The 23,919-nt window shown below is 35.5% G+C and overlaps 1 protein-coding gene across 3 annotated transcripts in view; it reads right to left on the reverse strand.

Moving 5' to 3' along the window:
- Window positions 1-23,919, reverse strand: part of LOC127629885 (serine/threonine-protein kinase DCLK1-like) — a 51,322-nt gene that overhangs the window by 13,560 nt on the left and 13,843 nt on the right. For 2 of the 3 annotated variants that reach the window (XM_052107170.1, XM_052107171.1), the window contains exons 4-5: window positions 8,267-8,366; window positions 4,724-4,840 (exon numbers count right to left, since the gene is read on the reverse strand). In XM_052107170.1, the coding sequence (XP_051963130.1) occupies window positions 4,724-4,840; window positions 8,267-8,366 (217 nt within the window). Of the gene's footprint in view, window positions 1-4,723; window positions 4,841-8,266; window positions 8,367-18,037; window positions 18,495-23,919 lie in introns of those variants that run through there. The other variant, XM_052107172.1, reaches the window with a different exon arrangement.

Below are 23,919 nucleotides of genomic sequence, written 5' to 3' on the forward strand. Positions count from 1 at the left end.
GACCGAATGGGCCACGATAAGCTAAAATTAGCCACCGCGTTATGCAGAACTGACCACAAAACGGTGCCGCGATATGCAGAAAAGGACAGCGAACAACACCCCCTGCTCAACAACTTTTGGGCCAGTTGCCATGTAAAATCCGGGGCCGATTTCTCTTTCCAGTCCAGCCCTGGTTAGGGAGATACATTTTATTCATTAAAACATTAATATAAAAGTCACCTTTTAAACCTCGTCTGATTACAACATAATATCACTTGCTTTTGGCACCTCCTGCTGGACATTTAACTAGGATACAGCAGCTAAACGTGTAATGAAGCACATAAATTTGAATATGTGCACTATATTCCAAGTAGCAGCTATACAGGTTTGACACATGACATTTGAAGGGCAGAGTAGCATACTGTCAGGGTGAGTAAATAATCACAAAATTGTCATTATTTACAGAATTGTTGACTGCATTTCAGATGGTTCTCAGGATGTCTGTGGTGAGTGCGATATATGATGTATATACCTTGGCATCCTAGCTTTAAAATCAACTTGAATTAAAAACTGACCCAACATACTCTCTTAATACACTTTTAACTGTGTATATTATTCCTATATCTTTACCTAAATTTTTTCATTTTTAAAAACCTGTTTTACTCCGAAATGCATCATATTGCAGAAGTAAAACTGGTTGGAAACAATGTTTTATTGAAACTACAAACCTCTACAGACTTCTAACAATGTTCCATAGGTTTAAGCCTTTAATAGTATCACATAATGTCTACTTTTACATGGACACCAGAAAGCGACTTATTGTGAGAAAGAGGCTCATTGCGAGAAAGTGGCATTCCCATTTACATGCACTGTAACAGTTGTGCGAGATTCCTTAAATTTCCATCATGACTTGCAGTGGAATTGTGACTCAAATTACTGCACTGTGGCTCCCACTTTGAAAATATTAGTGAGATTCTCCCAATGTACGAGCGCATATACGCAGATGTGAGGGACAGTCAATATTTTACACTAGTGTGTATAAATGGGTATAGTTTGTAGTGTATTTGCTTTCCCAACATTACTCCCAGAAATGTAAAATGATTTCCGCTGTGTCGACTTGTTGATGGTTGCCATCCTATGATATTTGTTATCCATTAGCCATAGGGGAACTGGCCCTCACAGTGAGCCTGATTTCCCCCAAGGTTATTTTTCTCCATTAACCAACATCTTATGGAGTTTTGTGTTTCTTGTCACAGTCGCGTTAAGCTTGCTCACTGGAGGTCTAAATATAAATATAATTGACTTATTATGTATTATTTATTTTAAGGAGCAATTTACAAGCTTGTTTTTTTATTAAACCGCACTATTATGACTTGAAGACATTACTATATTACAGATTTTTCTATTAAAGCATAATTTTCTGTCAAGCTGCTTTGAAATGATGTGGATTTTTGAAAAGCTCTATACAAATAAACATTTCGGGTGTTAAACAAATTTTGCAAGTGTGCTTGATCTAAACTAATACTAAAAGGCACAGATCTTGAATGAGGTCTCCCAGACAACAGATCACCCAATGTATAGCTTCCAATGTTCTTGTTGTTAAATACACAGTTCTGGAGATTAAAACAAAAGATTTAGGACTTAAATATACAAGTTTGTTTAAAAAGAAGGTACAAGTCTTAAATTGCATTCCAAGCAACATTAAATTGATTAATATCATACACTCACCTAAAGGATTATTAGGAACACCTGTTCAATTTCTCATTAATGCAATTATCTAATCAACCAATCACATGGCAGTTGCTTCAATGCATTTAGGGGTGTGGTCCTGGTCAAGACAATCTCCTGAACTCCAAACTGAATGTCAGAATGGGAAAGAAAGGTGATTTAAGCAATTTTGAGCGTGGCATGGTTGTTGGTGCCAGACGGGCCGGTCTGAGTATTTCACAATCTGCTCAGTTACTGGGATTTTCACGCTCAACCATTTCTAGGGTTTACAAAGAATGGTGTGAAAAGGGAAAAACATCCAGTATGTGGCAGTCCTGTGGCCAAAAATGCCTTGTTGATGCTAGAGGTCAGAAGAGAATGGGCCGACTGATTCAAGCTGATAGAAGAGCAACTTTGCCTGAAATAACCACTCGTTACAACCGAGGTATGCAGCAAAGCATTTGTGAAGCCACAACACGCACAACCTTGAGGCGGATGGGCTACAACAGCAGAAGACCCCACCGGGTACCACTCATCTCCACTACAAATAGGAAAAAGAGGCTACAATTTGCAAGAGCTCACCAAAATTGCACAGTTGAAGACTGGAAAAATGTTGCCTGGTCTGATGAGTCTCGATTTCTGTTGAGACATTCAGATGGTAGAGTCAGAATTTGGCGTAAACAGAATGAGAACATGGATCCATCATGCCTTGTTACCACTGTGCAGGCTGGTGGTGGTGGGGTAATGGTGTGGGGGATGTTTTCTTGGCACACTTTAGGCCCCTTAGTGCCAATTGGGCATCGTTTAAATGCCACGGCCTACCTGAGCATTGTTTCTGACCATGTCCATCCCTTTATGGCCACCATGTACCCATCCTCTGATGGCTACTTCCAGCAGGATAATGCACCATGTCACAAAGCTTGAATCATTTCAAATTGGTTTCTTGACCATGACAATGAGTTCACTGTACTAAAATGGCCCCCACAGTCACCAGATCTCAACCCAATAGAGCATCTTTGGGATGTGGTGGAACGGGAGCTTCGTGTCCTGGATGTGCATCCCACAAATCTCCATCAACTGCAAGATGCTATCCTATCAATATGGGCCAACATTTCTAAAGAATGCTTTCAGCACCTTGTTGAATCAATGCCACGTAGAATTAAGGCAGTTCTGAAGGCGAAAGGGGATCAAACACAGTATTAGTATGGTGTTCCTAATAATCCTTTAGGTGAGTGTATAGCTTGTACGTTTAAAATGGGAGGTATGTAATAACTAACAGAAGTTGATGACTGAGCTCCTCAACTGCTATTGCCTGCACAAATATATAAAAAGAATAGCATATTTCATTCCCATCCATTATGCAGGATGTTTGGCTGATTTGGATCTATCAGCTTACATCAAAGTTCCTCCCACTAATATTTTAAGTGGGAGCCACAGTGCAGTAATTTGAGTAAAAATATACCATATTTATTTCACTTTGTTTACACTATTTTTATGCTCGCTCTTTTATAAAAAAAAAAACAACAACAACTGTTAAACACCTCATTACTAACCGAAGCATTTCCTAATTAATATACCAAAGCTGTCAGCTTTTTAGTTTTTGTAAAATTTTAAAAAACTGAAAAACAACATACATGTCATAACACTAACAACACTAAACATTGCTTATGAAGCTTTATGAAGATTTATCATGACACACAATTTCAGATCGATATAAACAATTCTGTTCCAGAATTTCTAAATCGCTCTACCTCATAAGCATTTGATGGCCACCCTCATAATTTCCATGCACAGTGCTGACCATTTCAGAGAATGAGTTTGCATACTCAGTTCCAGCTCACTACAAAATGGCACGAACGGCGCACCTGTGGAGCTGTCATTTTGAGCCGGATGGAAGCTCCAGGCCTGAAAATAACATTTGAAGAGCATGTTCAAGCTGAAGCATAATAATTAATTTGTTTTTGTTTTCGACATGTCCCTATCCAGCTTCATAAGAGATGGAAGCCTGGCTGAATAAATGCCTGGTGTATTCCAGGAACATCAACATTATGAAGTGATGATTCATGATCCATTTCTCGGGCTTAAATATAGATATAATGGAGCCTAGATAAAATAGATGTTCAGGACAAGTTTCCGGGCACTTCTTTGTTAGGTTAGGAAAAGATACAAGAAATCAAGGTTGACAAGACAATATTAAAACAGAAAATATACATCTGAGGGCAAATTAGTAACCAGAGCATTAAAAAAGGGTGCCTGAAAACACATTAAAAATGCCAAGAAAGACATTGCCCTAACATTGCATGTGTAACACGCGAGACTGCAGAAGTGTGCCGATCAGACAGAAACACAAAGAGGTGGCTAGGAAACAGAAAGCAGTAGAGTAAAAGCATGGCAGCTCGGACAAAAATGTCCCCAATATCCTGCAGAATATAAGTACAAACTTATGAGCCAAAGTTAGTTTAGCAAATTCAGAGATGTGGTTTGCAATTATCAAACCAGTATGAAAAAGCACCAGCATGGAATAATAGATCAGACTTTCAAAACAAAAAATTACAATGCCATCATGATAACTTGTACACTGGAACATTGCACTGATCTAATTAATGCAAGAGTTCATTACAGAGGAAGAGAGTGACTGTCAGAACATGACATTTTTCGGCTGGATATGTTGCCTAATTTGTTATTTAACTCTTCAAACATATTTTCGGAGCATCAGTCATCAGAATGATTTGGAAATAATTAAAGCCACAAATCTGATTTCACTACAGGCACACTCTGCTCATTCATGTTTGAATTTTGTGATTACAAAGAATTAATTTACAAGTACCCAGTTTAGATTTTATGAGTCACTTTTTCACACCCAACCAACTCATCATCTTATGATACTTTTCAGAACAAATTTCAGTTTCAATCAAGAAACAACCATCCTCAAATTCTGCAAACATCAAAATGGTATCAAGCTCTTCAGCTATTTTATTTCAGATGAGTTTGTTTCGTGATAAGCATAATTGGACATAATTGGTCTAAAGGGTCCTACCTGAGCTGCTGGAACCAGGAGACTTGCTCCTTCTTGAAGGTCCACCACTGCGAGGAGAGCAGCGGCCTTGCATGGAAGAGATGCGGCCGTATGACTGTGATTTCACCACCCTGCAAGCTGAGAGAAAGAGAAAGACAAATCTGTTGAAGATTGCCTGAATTCAGTTAACCTGGGTCTATCTATTGGGACAAAACAATGACTGAAGAAGAAAACACACAAGATGCTTTAATTATGAATTAAATGATCAATTTAGCTTCAACATTTTAAATGTAAAAAAAGAATATATAAATTAAATAAATTAGATAATAATCAAGTAATGTTATAACAATAGTCATAAATCTCATTAAATGTACCTGATGCTACCTGATGCTACTAATTGTTTGCAATAAGTAGGATTTAATGTATGTGTGTGTATATATATATATATATATATATATATATATATATATATATATATATATATATATATCACAAAGTATTGTTAGGACATTACTAATGTAAAAAAAGTCATTAAAATAATTAATGTAAAAAACAGCACCATCACTATTTGAAAAAAGTAATTTTGATCAAATCTAGACAGTCCCCATTTCCAGCAGCCATCACTCCAACACCTTATCCTTGAATAATCATTCTAAATTGCTAATTTGGTACAAGAAAATCACTTGCCATTATATCAAACACTGCTGAAAGCTATTTTGTTTGTTAAATGAAGCTTAACATTGTCTTTGTGTTTGTTTTTGAGTTGCCACAGTATGCAATAGACTGGCATGTCTTAAGGTCAATATTAGTGTCAAAATGGCAAAAAGAAAACCGCTTTCTATAGAAACTCATCAGTCAATCATTGTTTTGAGGAATAAAGGCTATACAATGCATACAACTGCCAAAAAACTCAAGATTTCATACAAAGGTGTACACTACAGTCTTCAAAGACAAAGGACAACTGGCTCTAACAAGGTCAGAAAGAGGTATGGAGGGCCAGATTACAACTAAACAAGAGGATAAGTACATCAGAGTCTCTAGTTTGAGAAATAGACACCTCACATGTCCTCAGCTGACAGCTTCATTGAATTCTACCCGCTCAACACGAGTTTCATGTACAACAGGCCTTATGGGAAAAATTGCAAAGAAAAAGCCACTTTTGAAACAGAAAAACAAAAAGAAAAGGTTAGAGTGGGCAAAGAAACACAGACATTGGACAACAGATCATTGGAAAAGAGTATTATGGATCTTAAACCCATTGAACTTTTGTGGGATCAGCTAGACTGTAAGGTGTGTGAGAAGTGCCCGACAAGATGGTCACATCTATGGCAAGTTCTACAGGAAGTGTGGGGTCAAATGTCACCTGAGTATCTGGACAAACTGACAGCTAGAATGCCAAGGATTGCTGCACGTAGAGGATTTTATGAGAACTCTTTGAAGTAGTTCAAATTGTAATAGTAATTTTTTCATGTTATTAATGTCCTGACTATACATTGTGATCAGTTGAATGCCACTTTGTTGAATAAAAGTACCAATTTCTTTCCATAAGAGCAAAATCTGCACATTATTCCAAACTTTTGGCTGCCAGTATGTTTGTATATGTATATATATATATATATATATATATATATATATATATATATATATATATATATATATATATATATTATGAAGAACTGAAGAATTGGCACCGTGGTCGGTTAACCTTAAGTTTAAAGATGCATCTGGAGCACAAGTTTTGGTCAAGAAAACAAAGCATCAAATAGACACGCACAGTTACAACCTTCACTAATGCAACTGAATGGATCTGAAGATGGATATGCTCTGCCTGTGTTTCACGTGGGTCAACTTAATGGCATCACTGTTTTGCACGCGTTGTGTGTAATTGAAAATGGCAAGTGGAGAAAACGAGACACTGATACAGAAGTCCCCTGCATTTCTCCTTTCTGGGAACATTTTCTTTTTGCAGTCAATTATAACAGCGATGGTCAAAGTAAGTTTACAAAACAGGCACTGCTTGCAGAAATCGCTCGACATGAGTGGTGTATACTGGATATATTTGTCAATAATGCGCATGAGGGTTTATTTAAATGCGCATGCAAGTTCTTCCTGTTTCCTCGCATGGCTGTAATCTATCCCGAAAGTCAAAATGCTCTTTGATGATTTATAGTGATACATGATTAATCTTGTACACCGACATCACCCAGGGAAAGAGCCGCAGGTGAGCCGAAATGGCACACACTCCCTTCCAGTGCTAATTCGGACAGACATGAAAAATTAACTAAAGCATTTGGGGTGTTCATGTGGGATTTCTATGCATGATTAAAATACTTGAGCAGCATTATCACAACCTGATAGTGTTTAGTGTTTGTGTGAGTGACACTGAGTCTCTACATGATTATTGGTCATTGCTCTTGGAAGGGCCACTATTGATGAAAAATTCATGTCATCATGTGCCCTTTTGCAATTACTACATGATTAACAATACATTATAAAGTGAAAAGCAGATTTTTACAGTTTCAGAAGGTTAATATATCAAGTGTATTATTTAATAATATAAATGATGGTGATACACTGTAAACTATACAGGCATCAAAAATACTTCCTGTAAAACCTGACACATGGTTACCATATTTTTTACAGTGAATTTCTGGCAACCACAGCTGCCAGTTTTTTTGCTGTAAATTTAACAGAATATTTTTTTTTTTACAGTGCACGTTGCTAAAACTAACTGGATACAGTCATTTGATACATTTGTTACTCATATATTTATGAAAATTTGTGTATTTATTGATTGTAAATGTTAGCAATGAAGACTTAAAATAAGTTGGTAAAGCTGTAACTGTGGCAAACGTTGTAACCAGATGTTGTCAATCTTTTCCACAGCAAAAAAAGATACAAATTACAAAACTATAAAAACTTAAATTGCAAAAAAAACAGAAAACCCTGTCCATATCTCTTTAATTCTCTTAGTTTCAAATGAAGTATTCCCCACTAATAGACACACTCATGCCACGCACATGGATACTTACATACAGAATCACAATATACGCAATATAGCAAAATCTCTATCGATTGATGCATTACATATATTGTTGCAACTCGCAACGATAAATATCATCATATTGCCCAGCCCTATTCCACAGTTAATAAGGTAATACGGTTAAAAGGAGACAAACCTTAGCTAAAGCTAAAATTCAACTCTCTAATAACTGAAAAATATGACAGGATGTTAATTTGACTGACTTGACTAGACAGCCATCTTTGACCGCTGTGCCACATCTTCCTGTATTTAAACATCTTGTGCAGGAGCGCCACATTTTTAGAAGATGTGTCATGTTAAAGAGCTTCAACATTTAAAGGCAAGTCTTGAGAAACCTGCAATCTGTTCTATTCATTGTCCACAATTACTGCCCACAACTCAAACATATTTATCTACAGTAGATTGACAACCACAGAGGTCCAGTCATGGAACTGAGGTTTGGCCTTCTGTAAGTTGGTTGTCTACAGAAAACAAAAGTGATTTGAAATAAGATGTACAGTACACAAAATTAATTATTTTACCACTGTCATCCAATAAGAAGTCATCCTGGTATCGGAACTTCTCTGGGCCACAGGCAATGAATATATCATCCTCACCAAAGAAGTCCTGAAGGCACATCACCTGCAAACACAGTAGAAGTAAACTTAATGTCCACACAAACAACATTGCATTTAAAAGTTACATTTTTCTTTCTTTTTAAGGTCAAAAAGAGAAATGTAGAATGCTCTGTCAAAGCTGTACTGATTGTACTGCATTATAAAATCTGATGTTAACAAAATATTACATTTATCTAAAGTCAAGATTTCAAGGCACAGATGTGAGTGTCAATTTAATCAGCATCTCAAACTGTGTTTGACACCCTCATTCTAAAGGTCACTACTCAAGAATTACAATGATCTGTGAGTCCTCCAAATGCATGAAAGAGAGCAGTGGGACAAGGCAGTTATGCATCTCACTTTTATGTGAGAATGTGTTACTATAGCAACAGTGACTTCATCACTTAGATCATAGTAAGATGATTCAATCAAGTGGCAAAAAGTGACCTAATGCTCACACTGAGGGAATGATCGTATATTCAATGATAATAAAGCAATACAAAGACATCACTGATGATAACAGCGTAACCCGGGTTATGAGCCTAATACGTGTGATCTTTTGTGTGTGACACAACAGAGGGTAAGTTCAACCTTAGAGAATTACAGGAGTACAACAGCAATATTCTGGAAGAGATGGAGTCTACAATTCCAGCTAATATGTAGTAGGGACAGCTACAGTATACTGAGATGTGCTCATCCATTGACATTTAGTCAAATTTTCATTTCATGCACAAATCCAATTGTTACATCAAATATTTTGGCCGAGTGGACTAGAAGCTCAATCTAGATCATTAGAAGGCTGAGATCCTCCCCTTTAATGATGTATAACATTTTATCATCAATAGTCAATAACATATACAGTATTTCCAATTATTTGGAAATACTGTCCGCTGTTCCTGCTGGACCGCATATTTGTTCTGGGCATCTAAGATTTTTCACACAAGCAAGTTCACAGACAAGTAAAAAATGGCAAAAATCTTTAGAAAACTGCCTACGGTAAAAGCAGATATAAAGTTTTTAGCTATTTGGGGTTTACAGCGTCAGTGATCGGCGCATAAGAGACGTTTGTATTTGATGTCTTACAGAAATCATATTTTACTTTAAAGTCACAATCCTGATATAAGATTTCTCTATTTAAATGCTATTTGAAAGACTTTTATATTCATATTAATATTTCTATCACATGACCTCTAGGTGGCACTGAATTGTGGCGTGAATATTTTCAGGCCATATTTTGTTATTTTATGTAACACTAATGCAGAAATTATATTTATCTATATGAAAAGTTCAGATTCTAAGCTTTTACAATTATACCCCCTATGCATTCGGAGACTTAAACATTTTAAGCGTAAATGTATTTTTTATTTTTGCGATATAGCACCCCCTTTTGGGGAAAAATAGTCTCATTAAAAGCTGAAATTCTTGAAAAAAGAAATGTTGGCATGGGTACAGCAAAATAATATATTTTTTTCAAATATGTTTCATAAACGTTTGATTAAATAATAAAAAAAGGGCCCCTATAGACCCTCAAGAATGTGTGATAGGGAGGTCATATCAATACCTTGAAAAATATGTTTTAAAACTATTTGAAAATAATGGTGAAATTTTAAAGCTTTCCTCTCTCTCTCTCTCTCTCTCTTGTAGTTGTAGTAGTTAATGCCATGTTTCATGTGTTTTTAACTAGATTTTGAAAAGATTTATATATTTTTTCACCTCAGACAACCTTATTTGACCCTCAGGCAAAATACACGGAGTCCAAAAATTGTAGGCTTGATGAAAATATTAGAACACAGTATTTATCATGATCTATAGTGTGCCAAAAACTGTACAGTAGTGTTAGTTAATTAGTTATTTAACCATATAAAGAATAGTTTAACTACAAATAACAAGGTGTCTAATGAGACCACCAGCTGAAAACTGAACAGCACAGAAAGGTGCCATTGATAATTTCTCCTGATCACCACAAGGTGTCAGTAGAATTTCATTTTGCAGCTGCTACCAGGACTAAAGCATCTTGCCTTAGATAGGATAAGTGAGTAGAATGGCAATCCAATAATAATTCTCCTATTTAAACTTATCACTGCTAATTTGACATTTAATGCTTATTCAAATTTCTCAGTGTCTTTAATCAGGTGTATTATCGGTCAGACAGCTGCTGTACATACGACATTTACCTGCACCTTGGTACCTGTTATTTTCAAGCTGGAACCAACATGGAACAAACCAAAACATTTTTGATCCTGCAAGTAGTCCATTAATCTTGATAGTCTTCAAAAAGGTAAGTCAAGCCAGGAATATTTAGTTCCATTAATTATGCATCATCTAATAGGACATAAATAAATTAGGGTGATACAGAGATATAACCTTCTCTGAAGTTCCCTAATTGCAGTGATGAACAGCAGTATGCTAGGAGAGTTAATGAGCACCTCCTGCAGGTTTCTATCCTGTTTGACAGGAAGCTCTTTACTGGAGCTTCCTCTCAAACTACTTACCAGAGCTAGAATGCAGCTCATCCACAAAGCCATTACTGACACTTATGTACAGATCAGTAATGTGAAAGATATTAGACATTATGACTTAAAGCCTCCTGGAGTTTAGGGTGTGTGTAAAGAGATTAATGGAAAGGAGGAGGCAAGAACCGGCTTGACAATATAAATAATAGTTTAATGAAGAACTGAACCAAAAGACAAACACACACAGGTGTCGGGCAGCTGCCCGTAAATCTCTCTCTCTCTGTCGCACTGCTGTCTCCAATCAACCCTTATCCCTCTCGGGCTAATCAACCTGATTAGGGGCCGGGTGTGTGGAATCACGACCCGGCCCCGCCCTCCACCCTGCCACAGCGTGTTACTCTGAATAAACAAACCGGTGTTCTGACGATTTGTGCTACCCATCGATATGTGCTACTTACTGGTTATGCGCATGTGCAGACTCACACTTTTGTTCTGCGTTACCACGCCCATAAATCTATGCATCCTTGCTGTGGAGACTTGACGGTGAGCATTGCAATATCTTTAATCCTTTTTTTATTACATAATTTGACATGTGAACGTGTAAATGTTAGCATGCACACCTTATTTTCAGCATAATATAGCAATTAGCTATTAGTGACCTACGTTCATCGTGTGTTCTACTTCTTTCAGAGTTTTGAAAGTTTGGAAAATTCTTGAATTTTAACCTGAATGTTTTCAAGGATTGAAATGTGCTTACATTTTGAATATCATTATTTAAAATGCGTGATATTTGTTTCATAGAACGTCTCGATTAAAAAAAACGACAAATAACATTTAAAGATCAAATCGTGGATCATTTACACATTACAATTTCACGCGAGCACATGATATTTATTAAAATAAATAAATGTACTGTTTTGCCAGATTCAGAGTACTTTCATCATTTATTTAGTTTCAAAAAACTGGGAGCATTATTTGATAGGGCACGTTGGTCTATCAAAATATGCAACTCCTGACATCTTAAAGATGATATTACAGAATATGCTGCTCCTGACATCTTGAAGGCATAATTACAAAATATCTCAACATACTCTCCATATTCATAAGGTGCATATGGAGTGAGTAGTGATGTAAAATAAAGTGAATTTGCACTGGAAGCATTATTTGATAGGGCACGTTGGTCTATCAAAATATGCAACTCCTTACATCTTGAAGACATTATTATGTAGTATTGTTTTTTCTAATGACAGTGAACATAAAGTAAATATTCATGTGTCAAAAAATGCTAACTACCATATGAATATTTGTACGGTCAGCCAGCTGAACAACAATAACTGAAAGTTTCAGTTAGGAAAGGTGTGCTTTGACAGGTCAAAGATGAATATTTTATGATAATTTTTACTTTTCACACAGTTTTAAAAATAAAAACAGTACAGTATACAGTACTCATAACTTATAATTTTATTATAATTGTATTTCATATAATATACAATAATGTCATTTTTACTTGTTATATCAAATGTGATAATTGCTGGTTCATTTAAAATATAAAAATATGCTCCCCATACACTTACCCTGTTTTAAATGAAATAACGATGTCTTAATATTGTGAGATTTACATCATTATGGAAACAGTAGCTAGAGAATGAATCGACATTCTCTGTGACCGATTCGCGCTTGGGTAGCATTTTTCGACAAGGCAGCACAAATCGTCAGACTCTGCTATCGAGTCGCGCTACGGTAGCATTTTTCGACAAGGCAGCACAAATTGTCAGAACACCGGTTTCAAAAAATCAAGAAGCAGAGTGAATAATTATATAGATATCATACCAAAACCAACAAGTATCAAATTCATTTCATTCATTCATTTTTCATTTATTTCAGGCAATGGCACAGAAGTACAAGGCAACAAATATTGTTAAGTCATACAGTGTAAAACAAACATAAAGTATTAAACTATGACGATCGAAATCTGCCTGAAAGGGAGTGGGAAGAAGACAACTTATTTAATCCCACCCCAGTTCCCCATTTAATAATTAATACATTGAGCTTCATTTTACTTTGCTCACGGATTGTTTACAAATGTTGTATCATGGTGGCGTTACCACAAGTAACAAGTATTTATTATAACAACAGTACCAACAATTAAGAAGAATTACCAATGCCAACAATGGTAATGGACAATATACCGACGATGTTAATGGACAATATACCAACGATGGTTAGGAAACATTGAGCACATGTCAACATTATAAGACAGAGTACAACAGCAATGTAAATTAAAAATCATCATCTCTGTATTTTAACCAGACCCGATGTTTATATAACAGTTTAAATTGATGAATAGTTTTACATTGCTTTTGTTGTAAGTCCAGTTTGTTCCAGAGTTTCACTCCGCATACAGACACACAATAATGTTTACGAGTGGTTTGGGCTCTTTGTAATGAAAAATATCCAAAACCTCTCAAGTTATGAGCTCGCACTGGAATTTGAAAAAAACGTTGTAAGTTAGGCGGTAATAAGTTGTTAAATGCTTTATATAGGACCATTGATGTATATATTTTACAAGATCATCAAATTTTAACAACTTTGACTGCGTAAACAGATTATGAGTATGTTCTAGAAAACCAACCTTATGAATGATCCTCACAGCTCTTTTCTGTAATATGATCAGAGGATTTATTGTGTTCTGGTAATTATTTCCCCACACTTCAACACAAAACATAAGGTATGGTAGTACCAGGGTGCAGTATAAAGTATGGAGTGCATTCTCATCAAGGTATAGTATTGCTTTATTTATAATTGAGAGGCTTTTGGAGATTTTTGATTTTATGTGTCTGACATGGGGTTTCCATGACAATTTACTGTCAATTTTTACTCCCAAAAATGTATTCTCACTCACAATTTCAATTTGGGTACCATCAATACTTGTACTCTGTTTAGACATTTTGTTGCGATTACCGAACATCATTGTCTTAGTTTTATTTATATTCAAGGATAATTTATTTGTATCTGAAAAATCTTTCAACTATTCACTCTAATTGCTAGTTCAGGTTGGCCGAAGGCTGCAGTTTGTCCGGCTAGAACAATGATGTCTCACTCAGGTTATGTTCCAAATCGTTGGTTTATTGAAGATGCATAGATGTGTGGTTCTGTTAATACAAAATACAGATATAAACATATATAAACCACAAACAATATCAATAAAGCTTGTTTGGTAAAATACTGACGAATAGCAGTGAAATATAACACAATACAATCTCTATGATGATGATATACTTGAAAAGATGGGGATGGATGTGTGTGCGCTAACACTGTGCACGAGCTGTGCACGCGAGCATGGCTACTGATGCATGTGCGGTCGAACCAAGATGTAAACAACTATGAGCGCATGCGCACGATCTGAGGTACAACCGTGCATTGGTGATTATAAGGAATAAATATAACTATTACTAACAACAAATGACATAAATATACATGGAATTGTAGCAGTGTCACAGCAGTAGAATAAAATTAAGTAAACGACCTTAAATGTAAACAGGGATACAGGCGGATTAGCTTCGCTGAGAATGTTCAACAATTATGTGATTACTTACAGTGTGATGCACGCACACGCACAATCGATCAACTCCTCCGATTTGGGCTAATACACTATATTTCACTCTACAAACTATATACAATATTCAGTATCCCCAATCAGCCTGATGGGGGTGCGCGAGGGATGAAAGCTGGTGATGACTGTTCGGGGGAGAGAGAGAATTACTGGCAGCTGCTCTTATGTGTTTATGTTTGTGTGTTTTTGGATCAGTTTATCATTAAACTATTATTTAATCATTCCTTTTCCATTTATCACCCGTCTTACTCTCTCCCTGTCACTTCGCAAAACTCCAGTGGACAGTTTTGGAATAGTCCATTTCTCGCTGAATAACAGGGGTAGCTGGGAGAGTCCATGTGCCAAAGGGGAGCACTTTTTACAGCATCCATCCACTTTTTTATTATATTTAGTTCCCTGTTTACCGTATTTACGAGCTCATTATAATCATCACTGCTGTAGAATATATTCGTGTCGTCTGCAAATGGTATAAGTTTCAGTACTTTGGATATATTAAAAATATCATTTATATACACATTAAACAGTTTTGGACCCAATACTGACCCCTGGGGGACACCACAAACAATGCCAAGAGTATCTGATAAATACTGACCAATTTTTACAAACTGTAAACTCCCTGTTAAATAACTTTTTAACCAATCTCCAGCCAGCCCCCTAATTCCATATCTTTCCATCTTATTTAATAGGACTGAGTGATTAATAGTATCAAAGGCTTTTTTTAGATCAATAAAGATACCAACTGCATACTTTTTTTGCTCCAGTGCATTAGTAATTTCTTCAATAGCTTCAATTATTGCCATTGAAGTAGTTCTTTTGGACCTAAAACCATACTGACCATCATTAATTACATGATGTTTCTCGAGAAACTTTTCAAGTCGAGAATTGAAGAGTTTCTCTAATATTTTTGAAAACTGAGGCAAAAGAGAGATTGGTCTATAATTAGTAAAAGCATATTTGTTATCCTTTTTGAAGAGTGGAATTACTTTAGCGATTTTCATTTTACTTGGAAAGCAGCCAGTCTGGAATGACAAGTTACAAATATAAGTTAAAGGTTTTACAATATTCAATATAACTTTTTTAATCAATATCATGCTGATATCATGACAGTCAGTGGAGAACTTATTTTTACATTTCCACACAATGTTTGTTACTTCCTGCTCATTTGTAGCTGAGAGGAAGAATGACGAAGAATTCCGTTCAATAGTTGATTTTGCAGCTCCATTTTCTGGAATATCAGCGGCCAACTTAGGGCCAACATTTACAAAAAAATTATTGAACTTATTTACTACATTACTCATATTATAATCTTTACCATTTTCATCAATAAAGTAATCAGGATATATCAACTTTGAGGATCCTTGTTTGATTAGGCTATTCAAAACATCCCAAGTTCCTTTTATGTTATATTTATATTCATATAGTTTTTTTTGATAGTATAACCGTTTGCTTGTTCTTATAATATCAGTTAATTTATTTTTGTACTTCTTATATCTTTGTTCCACTTCTATTGTTTTTACTTTAATAAACAATTTATAGAGATTGTTTTTCTTTTTACAGGCATTAATTATTCCTTTCGTAATCCAGGGGCTTTTTTTTATGTTTTTCCTTTATGAAATATTCTTTCACAGGGCAATGTTTATTATGCAGGGAAGTAAAAATATCTATAAAAAATCAATAAATATCAAATCAATGTCATTAAAAAAAAATGACATTCCTGATTCTCAAGCATGGATGCATCATGCATACTTGATTGACGTGTGTACTTCTGGTTTGGTCCTGAATATTTCATAGGTGTAAATTAATTTAAAATGCACCACTATCATCTACCTAAGTTAAATGTAAAATATACAGCATTTTGGGTCACATCATCCATACCATGCTACTTTCTTATTCTTCATATTTCCTGAGGCTATTTGTCTCCTGAATAAATCTGGGTGTTGCGAACTGATGCACATGAATATTTCACTAGATTCAAGGATTATGTTAAAGGCGTGCAACATGCACTTCAGCAAGCTTTTATCAGAACAAAATTAATGGTTGCTTGAAACCACATACGTAGTGTGTAAGATCCATAATAATCTATGATACTGATAATAATTCATACAGATGTAGATAATGGGTCTAATGATTGCAACTAATTCCTAAGTATGTTACAAACATACAGATAAACTAGGCCTAAATTTATTTTGAATGTGTTTTAGAGTCTAAATGTTTAGCGAAATCCAGGCAGATGCATAAACTAGCTACTGAAAGGAAAATGAGATGAAATCAAATTTAAGATAGCAGTATTGTGTAATAGTATTGTGTGAGAAAATAACATTTATTTTTGCTTTGGTTGAGACAAAGCATGTGTAAATGAATTTAGTGATTTTTAATAATATTATATCTCTCTTTTTAGAAAGAATGCTAGAAACATAAGTAAGCAAATCCATGAATTGCACTTAAAGTGATAGATCACAAAAAAATGAAAATTCTCTCATAATTTACACACCCTCATGCCATACGATATGTGTATGACTTACTCCATTCTGCTGAACACTAATTAATTATTTTAGAACATCTCAGCTCTGTTGGTCCTTTCAATGCAAGTGAATGGTGGCCAGAAATCTGAAGGTCCAAAAAGCAGATAAAAGCAGCAAAAAGCAATCCATATGACTCCAGTGGTTAAATCCATATCTTCTGAAGTGACATTTTACAGTAGGTGTGGGTGAGAAACAGATTAAGTCCTTTTTTTCTATAAATTTCCACTTTCAGATGTGAAAGTGAAACTAAACAGGTACAACATGTGACTTTCAGATGTCATTGAGATTGAGACAAATTGAGATTTCTAGTAAAAAAGGACTTTAATATTGATCTGTTTCTCACCCAAACCTCTCATATCGTTTCTGAAGATATGGATTAAACCAATTGAGTCTTATGGATTACTTTTGAACCTTCAGATTTCTGGTCACCATTCACTTACATTGAAAGGGCCAACAGAGCTGAAATATTATTCTATAAACCTTTGTGTTCCGCAGAAAGAAAGTCCTCCACATCATGGTTCGCACAAGTGTTAGTGAATGATGAGAGAATTTATATTTTTGGGTGAACTATCCCTTTAAAGGGGTGTGATCAGGTCTGAAAATATCATATTTTACATAACACCACATAATAGTCCAGTTGACAGTTCATTGAAGTCTTACATCCAAGGGATTTGGCTTGAACATTGGAAGGTGGGGGGTTGCAATGTAAAGCATTAACATATTTCCATTGATCATGGTAAACAATTGTGCTTAACTGTAGTCAGATTTGAATGCTGATTTGATATAAGTTATAGGAACGTAATGTGAACCAACAGATAAAGAGATTTCTGTCTTTCCCTTTTCAAGTAAATAAGAGCTGTGCTTGCATGACTGGAAACAGATGGTTCAATACAAGTTAAACTCAATTAACAGCATTTGTGGCATAATGCTGATTACCACAAAATTAATTTCAACAAAAGGTAAAATTGTGGTTACATTAAGGTACTTACAATATACATGAATAGGGCCAGTCCTTATATGTTAAAATAAACACTTTTCAAAAGTACAGCCACAAGACTAAACATTATCCATGTTAACATGATTTTAGTGTGATAAATTCACTACTAACCTCATCTGTGTAAAGTTATATCCAATATTACAACTTTGTTGTCATGTCCGATGTAGTGTTAATTTCGTCAGACGAGACGAGACTAAATATGTTCGTCAACGACCTTTTTTTCCATGACTAAGACGAGACGATGACGAGACTGCACCAATGTCCAAAAACGCTGACTAAGACTAAATTAACATGCATTATTGTTGACGAAAAAAGACGAGACTAAAATGTTTTGCATAAAATAAAAACGAAGATAAAATCTATCTTCATTTTCGTCAACAATCGTCTCGACTTTTTCATCATGAGATAGAATATTCAGCTGTTACGAGCCTTCAAAATATTCCGAATGAGTTCGCGCTGTTGCTCAAGTGACGGTTACAGGTCTCATACTCCTGTTGCTGCCAGCCTGTGGATGCAACACGAAACTACATGGAGCAAGAACACAACAACAATGACATTGACAAAAAGTCAGAGTGTGTCATTATAACTGACGGGAAGCACTGCGGACAAAAAATATCGGGGAAAAACACCACCAACCTTAAGCGACATCTAAAGGGTACACTCTGAATAGAAAAATGAGACAAAAGGCAACCAAAAACAGCTTTAAAAACCTTTGTAATTTGTCAGTCTGAGTCTGTTGGGCCCCAGCTTTTGAATTGTGTTGGTTCAAAATAAAATAATCTAAAGAACATGTTCATCATTTGTGAATGTGTCTCTTAAATCAGAAAACCAGACACTTTTAACAAAGTGAATCCAACAAAAATCATTCAGCAAGTGTATTTTGTCAGGTAATTATGACATTTAACCAATATTTGAGATGTGTTAAACACTATTTGACTGAAATGGTTATCTCAGAATTAATCTCAGAAATAATTTATTTTAAAAAAGACAAATGTTTTGACTTACACTTGACTAAGATATATTGAGTTTTCTTTTGACTAAAATGACGAGACTTTTAGTCGACTAAATCTTGACTAAGATACCTTAAATTCTCTTTTGACTAAAACTAGACTAAAATGACGAGACTTTTAGTCGACTAAAACTTGACTAACAAAAAAAGATATGTGAATGACTAAATATGACTAAAACTAACAAGGACATTTGGCACAAGACTAAGACTAAATTAAAAATAGGTGACAAAATTAACACTAGTCCGATGTAACACCGTTAAACCCTGAAATCCTTGAAAGCAGTTTTATCATGTATAATGTTTACATCTTGTGGCTATACTTTTAAAATGTGTGTATTTTAATGTTTATGGATTGGACACACTCAACTACACTGTAAGTGCCTTATTGTAACCAATATTTTTGCTTTTTCAAAATAATGGAGGGATCTAAATTATTTTCTGTGGTAATCGATTTTATGGCACAAAACGGTCAACGGAGCTTCACATGCATTGCACCTGGAACATTTCTTTAAAGCTGAAGTAAGTCACTTCTGTGCCACTAGTGTCACCAGCACTGGAATTGTTAAAATATACAAAAAATATATATATATATATATATTTTTTTTTTCCCCATTGCTGAAACAGAAAGTACCACACCAATCCCACACCATTAGTCAAGCCAATGTTGCTGTGTCGGTGTGGATGGACAGTTTAAACAAATGGAGGAATGTTTTGATAATGTTACACATTTAGTTTAACTTAAATATGGCTTATTCATAGTTGAATGCATTTTAAGCTGAGCTACAAGAACACTGAAATTACACAGTTTAGCTTTAAGAATCAACTATTCAAAACCACATATCATTCAACCACTATACTGATATTGGTGGTTACAGCTCTGTATTTCACCCATCACCATGTTATTGTCCAGTCTGCCCTGAGTGAAAAGACACTCCATAACAGTAACACAAATAACACAACATCAGTTGAGGTCTCCCCTACATCTGCTTCACTGTATGTGCCAACACCCACACAAACAAACAAATTATCATGTGCCACAAAGCATAGCACAGATTCATTTTTGAATTTCCAAATGTGATCCACTGAAATATGGAATATTTCACAATATCCCTCCATAAAAAAACCAGACCTGCATATTATATAACGTTTCAATCAGTGTGGAAATAAAAAACAAACATAGAAAGATAGTGGGGCAGGGGGAGTATTGATTTTCTCTCAGCACAGTCAGTGACACAGCAGCAGCAGCATGGGTTGCCACGTGTCCAGTTAAATCCCATTGATCAAGTATTGATCTGGACAGACTCCCACTGTTAACACTCAGAGCCCAACACAGGCAGTCTGTGCTCAATGATGCCATCCAAGGCCAGTTAAAAACAGGTTGCAAACACATGAAGTTGACTTTGGTGCTAAATCTGTATGGTATGGATTGTTGAACCTATGAAACATTAGTGAGGGGAGATTAAATCAGTGGGATTATTCAATAGTAATCAAATACAAAACATGCATTTAAAGAAATGTCTAATGGTTTTTCATAGGAAAGAACAATACAAATGGGATCTCTTATATGTTTCTATTGTTTCTCCTAGACAGCAAGCAGATTAAATAGAGCAAATTGAGACTTCTGCTTCTGAGACTATTCTCCTGAAAGAAAGAAAAATGTCTTTAGCAATCTTATTAGTAGTCTCACATAGAATTTCAGAAGTTTTCAGATGAAAAGTAAGATACAGTGGACAGGAGGTTGAACAGCTGGCTGTCTGGTGCGGTCACAGCAACCTTGAGCTGAACACGCTCAAAACAGTGGAGATGATAGTGGACTTTAGGAGAAATCCCATACTGTAATGTTCTGTGTGCACTTGTGTACTTGAGAACACTTGGCAATAAAGTTCATTCTGATTCTGATATATGAACTAAAAATGTCTCACTATCTTGCTCCAAATTATCTGCACTGTTATATTGCTACCTACGTCTATTTTATAGCCCTATACTCTAAATTTATGCCTTTAATTTCACTCTATTGTTATTTTTCCTGAGGAAAAAAAGTTGATACCTAAATTAAAGTATCCTGAGCAATGAAAGAGTATCAATAAAACTTTATTCCCCACAAAGAATTTTAAAGACATGGGATACTTCATATGCCATTGCCTGAACCTTGGACTTAGACCTCAAAGAAATTAGCAGCCAGGTTGAATCTAACTGACCTCTGCCTGCATCACCTCAGTCTAATGATGGACTACAATCTTGAAATGGAATATATAGACTATCAATTAATTGCCAACAAAACCCTTCATCAGCCAACTAACAAGGACAATTGCATCTATGTGAACTTCTGCAGTAAATCCATGGATGGACATTAATAATTAAAATTACAGTTCATACAAAATCTTTGTTTTAAACACTGCCCCTTAACACTTAGTTTAATCATTTTAAACCACGACTTGCACTATACATAAGTAATATTGGCATTATATTCATGCTGTTAGCCAGAGGGGAACTGGCCCCCACAGTGAGTCTGGTTCCTCCCAAGGTTATTTTTCTCCATTAAACAACATTGTAGAGCGGACGAGGGCGGGGCCAGGCTGGAACACCGCACGCTCGGTCCCCAATCAGCCTGATGGGGGCGCGCGAGGGATGAAAGCTGGTGACGACTGTTCGGGGGAGAGAGAGAATTACAGGCAGCTGCTCTTATGTGTTTATGTTTGTGTGTTTTTGGTTCAGTTTATCATTAAACTATTATTTATATTGCCAAACCGGTTCTCTCCTCCTCCTTTCCCTTATACCCCCTTACAAACATCTTATGGAGTTTTGTGTCACAGTCACCTTCGGCTTGCTCACTGGGGCTATAAATGCAATTATTATTTAATAACTTATTTTTAAACACAATTCACAATCGTATTTAATCAAACTACACAATGATGACTAAGATTTTATAGATATGACAGTTGTATTTTCTGTTAATGCCTGATCTTCTGTAAAGCTGCTTTGAAACGATGCGTGTTGTGAAAAGCGCTATGCAAATAAAAATGACTTGACTTAAAGATCTTAAATCTGAATCTACTGCTAAATATCAATAAGTAATATATGCTCTTCACGATCTTCACAATTCAACTATTCCCTCATTCCTGTGTTGGGTAAAAGAATTCTGGTGGATTTGTATTTATATGACGTTTTTTAAGCAGGGACACTCCATTATAGCTGATATGGACTGTTTCAGATGGATAGCATTATCTCAGCAACTCAGAAAAAGTGGAAAGTCATTACAAAAGGAAGTTTAAAATCCTGCAGGTGGTGCTTGTGGCACTACCTTTCAGAAAGTTGAGGCATTTGCTTTTCTGTTAGACCTAAAGTATTTTGTTTAGAGTAAATTATCAGAATGCGTAAGAATGCCACTAGAAAATCAATAAGCACTTTCCAACAGCCATTATACTATTTGATCACAAGCAGATATGCCACCTAAAGCGTCTTGAAATCCATGCCAGTGGCGATTAAACCTCTGGATTGGCATACAGTAGTTTCGCCCAAAAAAAAATCCTCAACAAAATCCCTTGGAATATAAAGACATTTGAAAAATAAAACAACTCTATGTTGATTCTGCCTGTTCCTTTTTTTCAGCCATATTTCTCTGTTTATTAATGACAAATGTCTGTTTGAAATGAAAGAGTGGTTTAACATGGATGGACTTGTTTCACACTGATGGCATGCGGTGACCTTTTATAAAAAATCGAACTGTCTACAGAGGAGCATTGCATAAGTCTAGCAGTGGAAGAAAATGAGTAATGACTAGCTCCATAAATGCAAGTCAGCGTATTGCAGTGACAAGCGGCCCCATTACACACACAAACACACACAACATGGATTTCAGGACAGTCTGCAAAATTACATTTATGCATTCTGCTGATCGCTTAATCAAAAGTGACTTGTGCAATCAAAGTATACCTTTTTATCAGTTTGTTTGATGCATGGCATTGCCAGCAAATCATTCCACCAGTTGTGCCACAAAACCATTTTTACAAAGGCTTTCTTTGGTCCAAGTTCTGACAACATTTAAACAAGAAGCCATTGCTGTATTAAACACTTAATACACAGGAGGTGCTTGTTTATTTATTAAATTAATGCAGTGACTCATTTGTACATTGATAAGGTTTGCGTTGTAGGAATTTGGCACAAAAATAATACCTTTATATTACACAAACAGTAAAAGTCTGCTTGATTTAGATGCATCAATGAATCCAAAGACTTTAAAATCAATAATACTAAAACAAAGTCTAGTTGTTATACTGTAAATCAAAGCCATATTTGTGAACTATGCTTCAGTATCAAAGCATTAAAGACTGGGATTCAATGGGCACTAAATTATCTGGTTTCTATATCTCATTAAATATGTTAAAGGCACTTAAGACAGAAAACTAATCTGATTCAGTCTTCAAATGTTTACAAAATCTATCTAAAATATTCAAAAGATGAAGAATATAATTTTCCCATAATAAAATCTATTCTATCCCAGTTTAATATGGACAGACAACATAAAATAAGCCATATGTAGATTAATTTCCATGAAATGTATAACACTATAACTCTGGTTATAAAGATTGCTCACTATGTTTGAGCATCCCTCCACAGCAATATTGACTCAGCCAATGGCATGACATTTGGGCAGGACTATCTGTTTTGTATGACCAATGAGAGGTGAGGGGGATGTTTGGGGTAACTTGTATGAAAACCAACCTTATTTTAGCAAACTGATTTGTAAATGCAGAAATTACACGTGGCACCTTTAAACAAGACAAAATGAGTGGCCTGTTTTAAATGTTTGAGGAGGCACAAGATATAAGGCTCACTATTATAAAATGTCTCCCTTTCAAGTGCTAAAGCATGACAGGCTATTTTAAACGTAATTAAGTTAACCCTATCTTTATGCATATACAACACAATTAGAAAATGAATGAGACAACCAGATGGGTTTGCTCTTTAAACTTAAATGTGATAA

This window comes from Xyrauchen texanus, chromosome 36 (genome assembly GCF_025860055.1).
Source record: "Xyrauchen texanus isolate HMW12.3.18 chromosome 36, RBS_HiC_50CHRs, whole genome shotgun sequence".
Lineage (NCBI taxonomy): Eukaryota > Metazoa > Chordata > Actinopteri > Cypriniformes > Catostomidae > Xyrauchen > Xyrauchen texanus.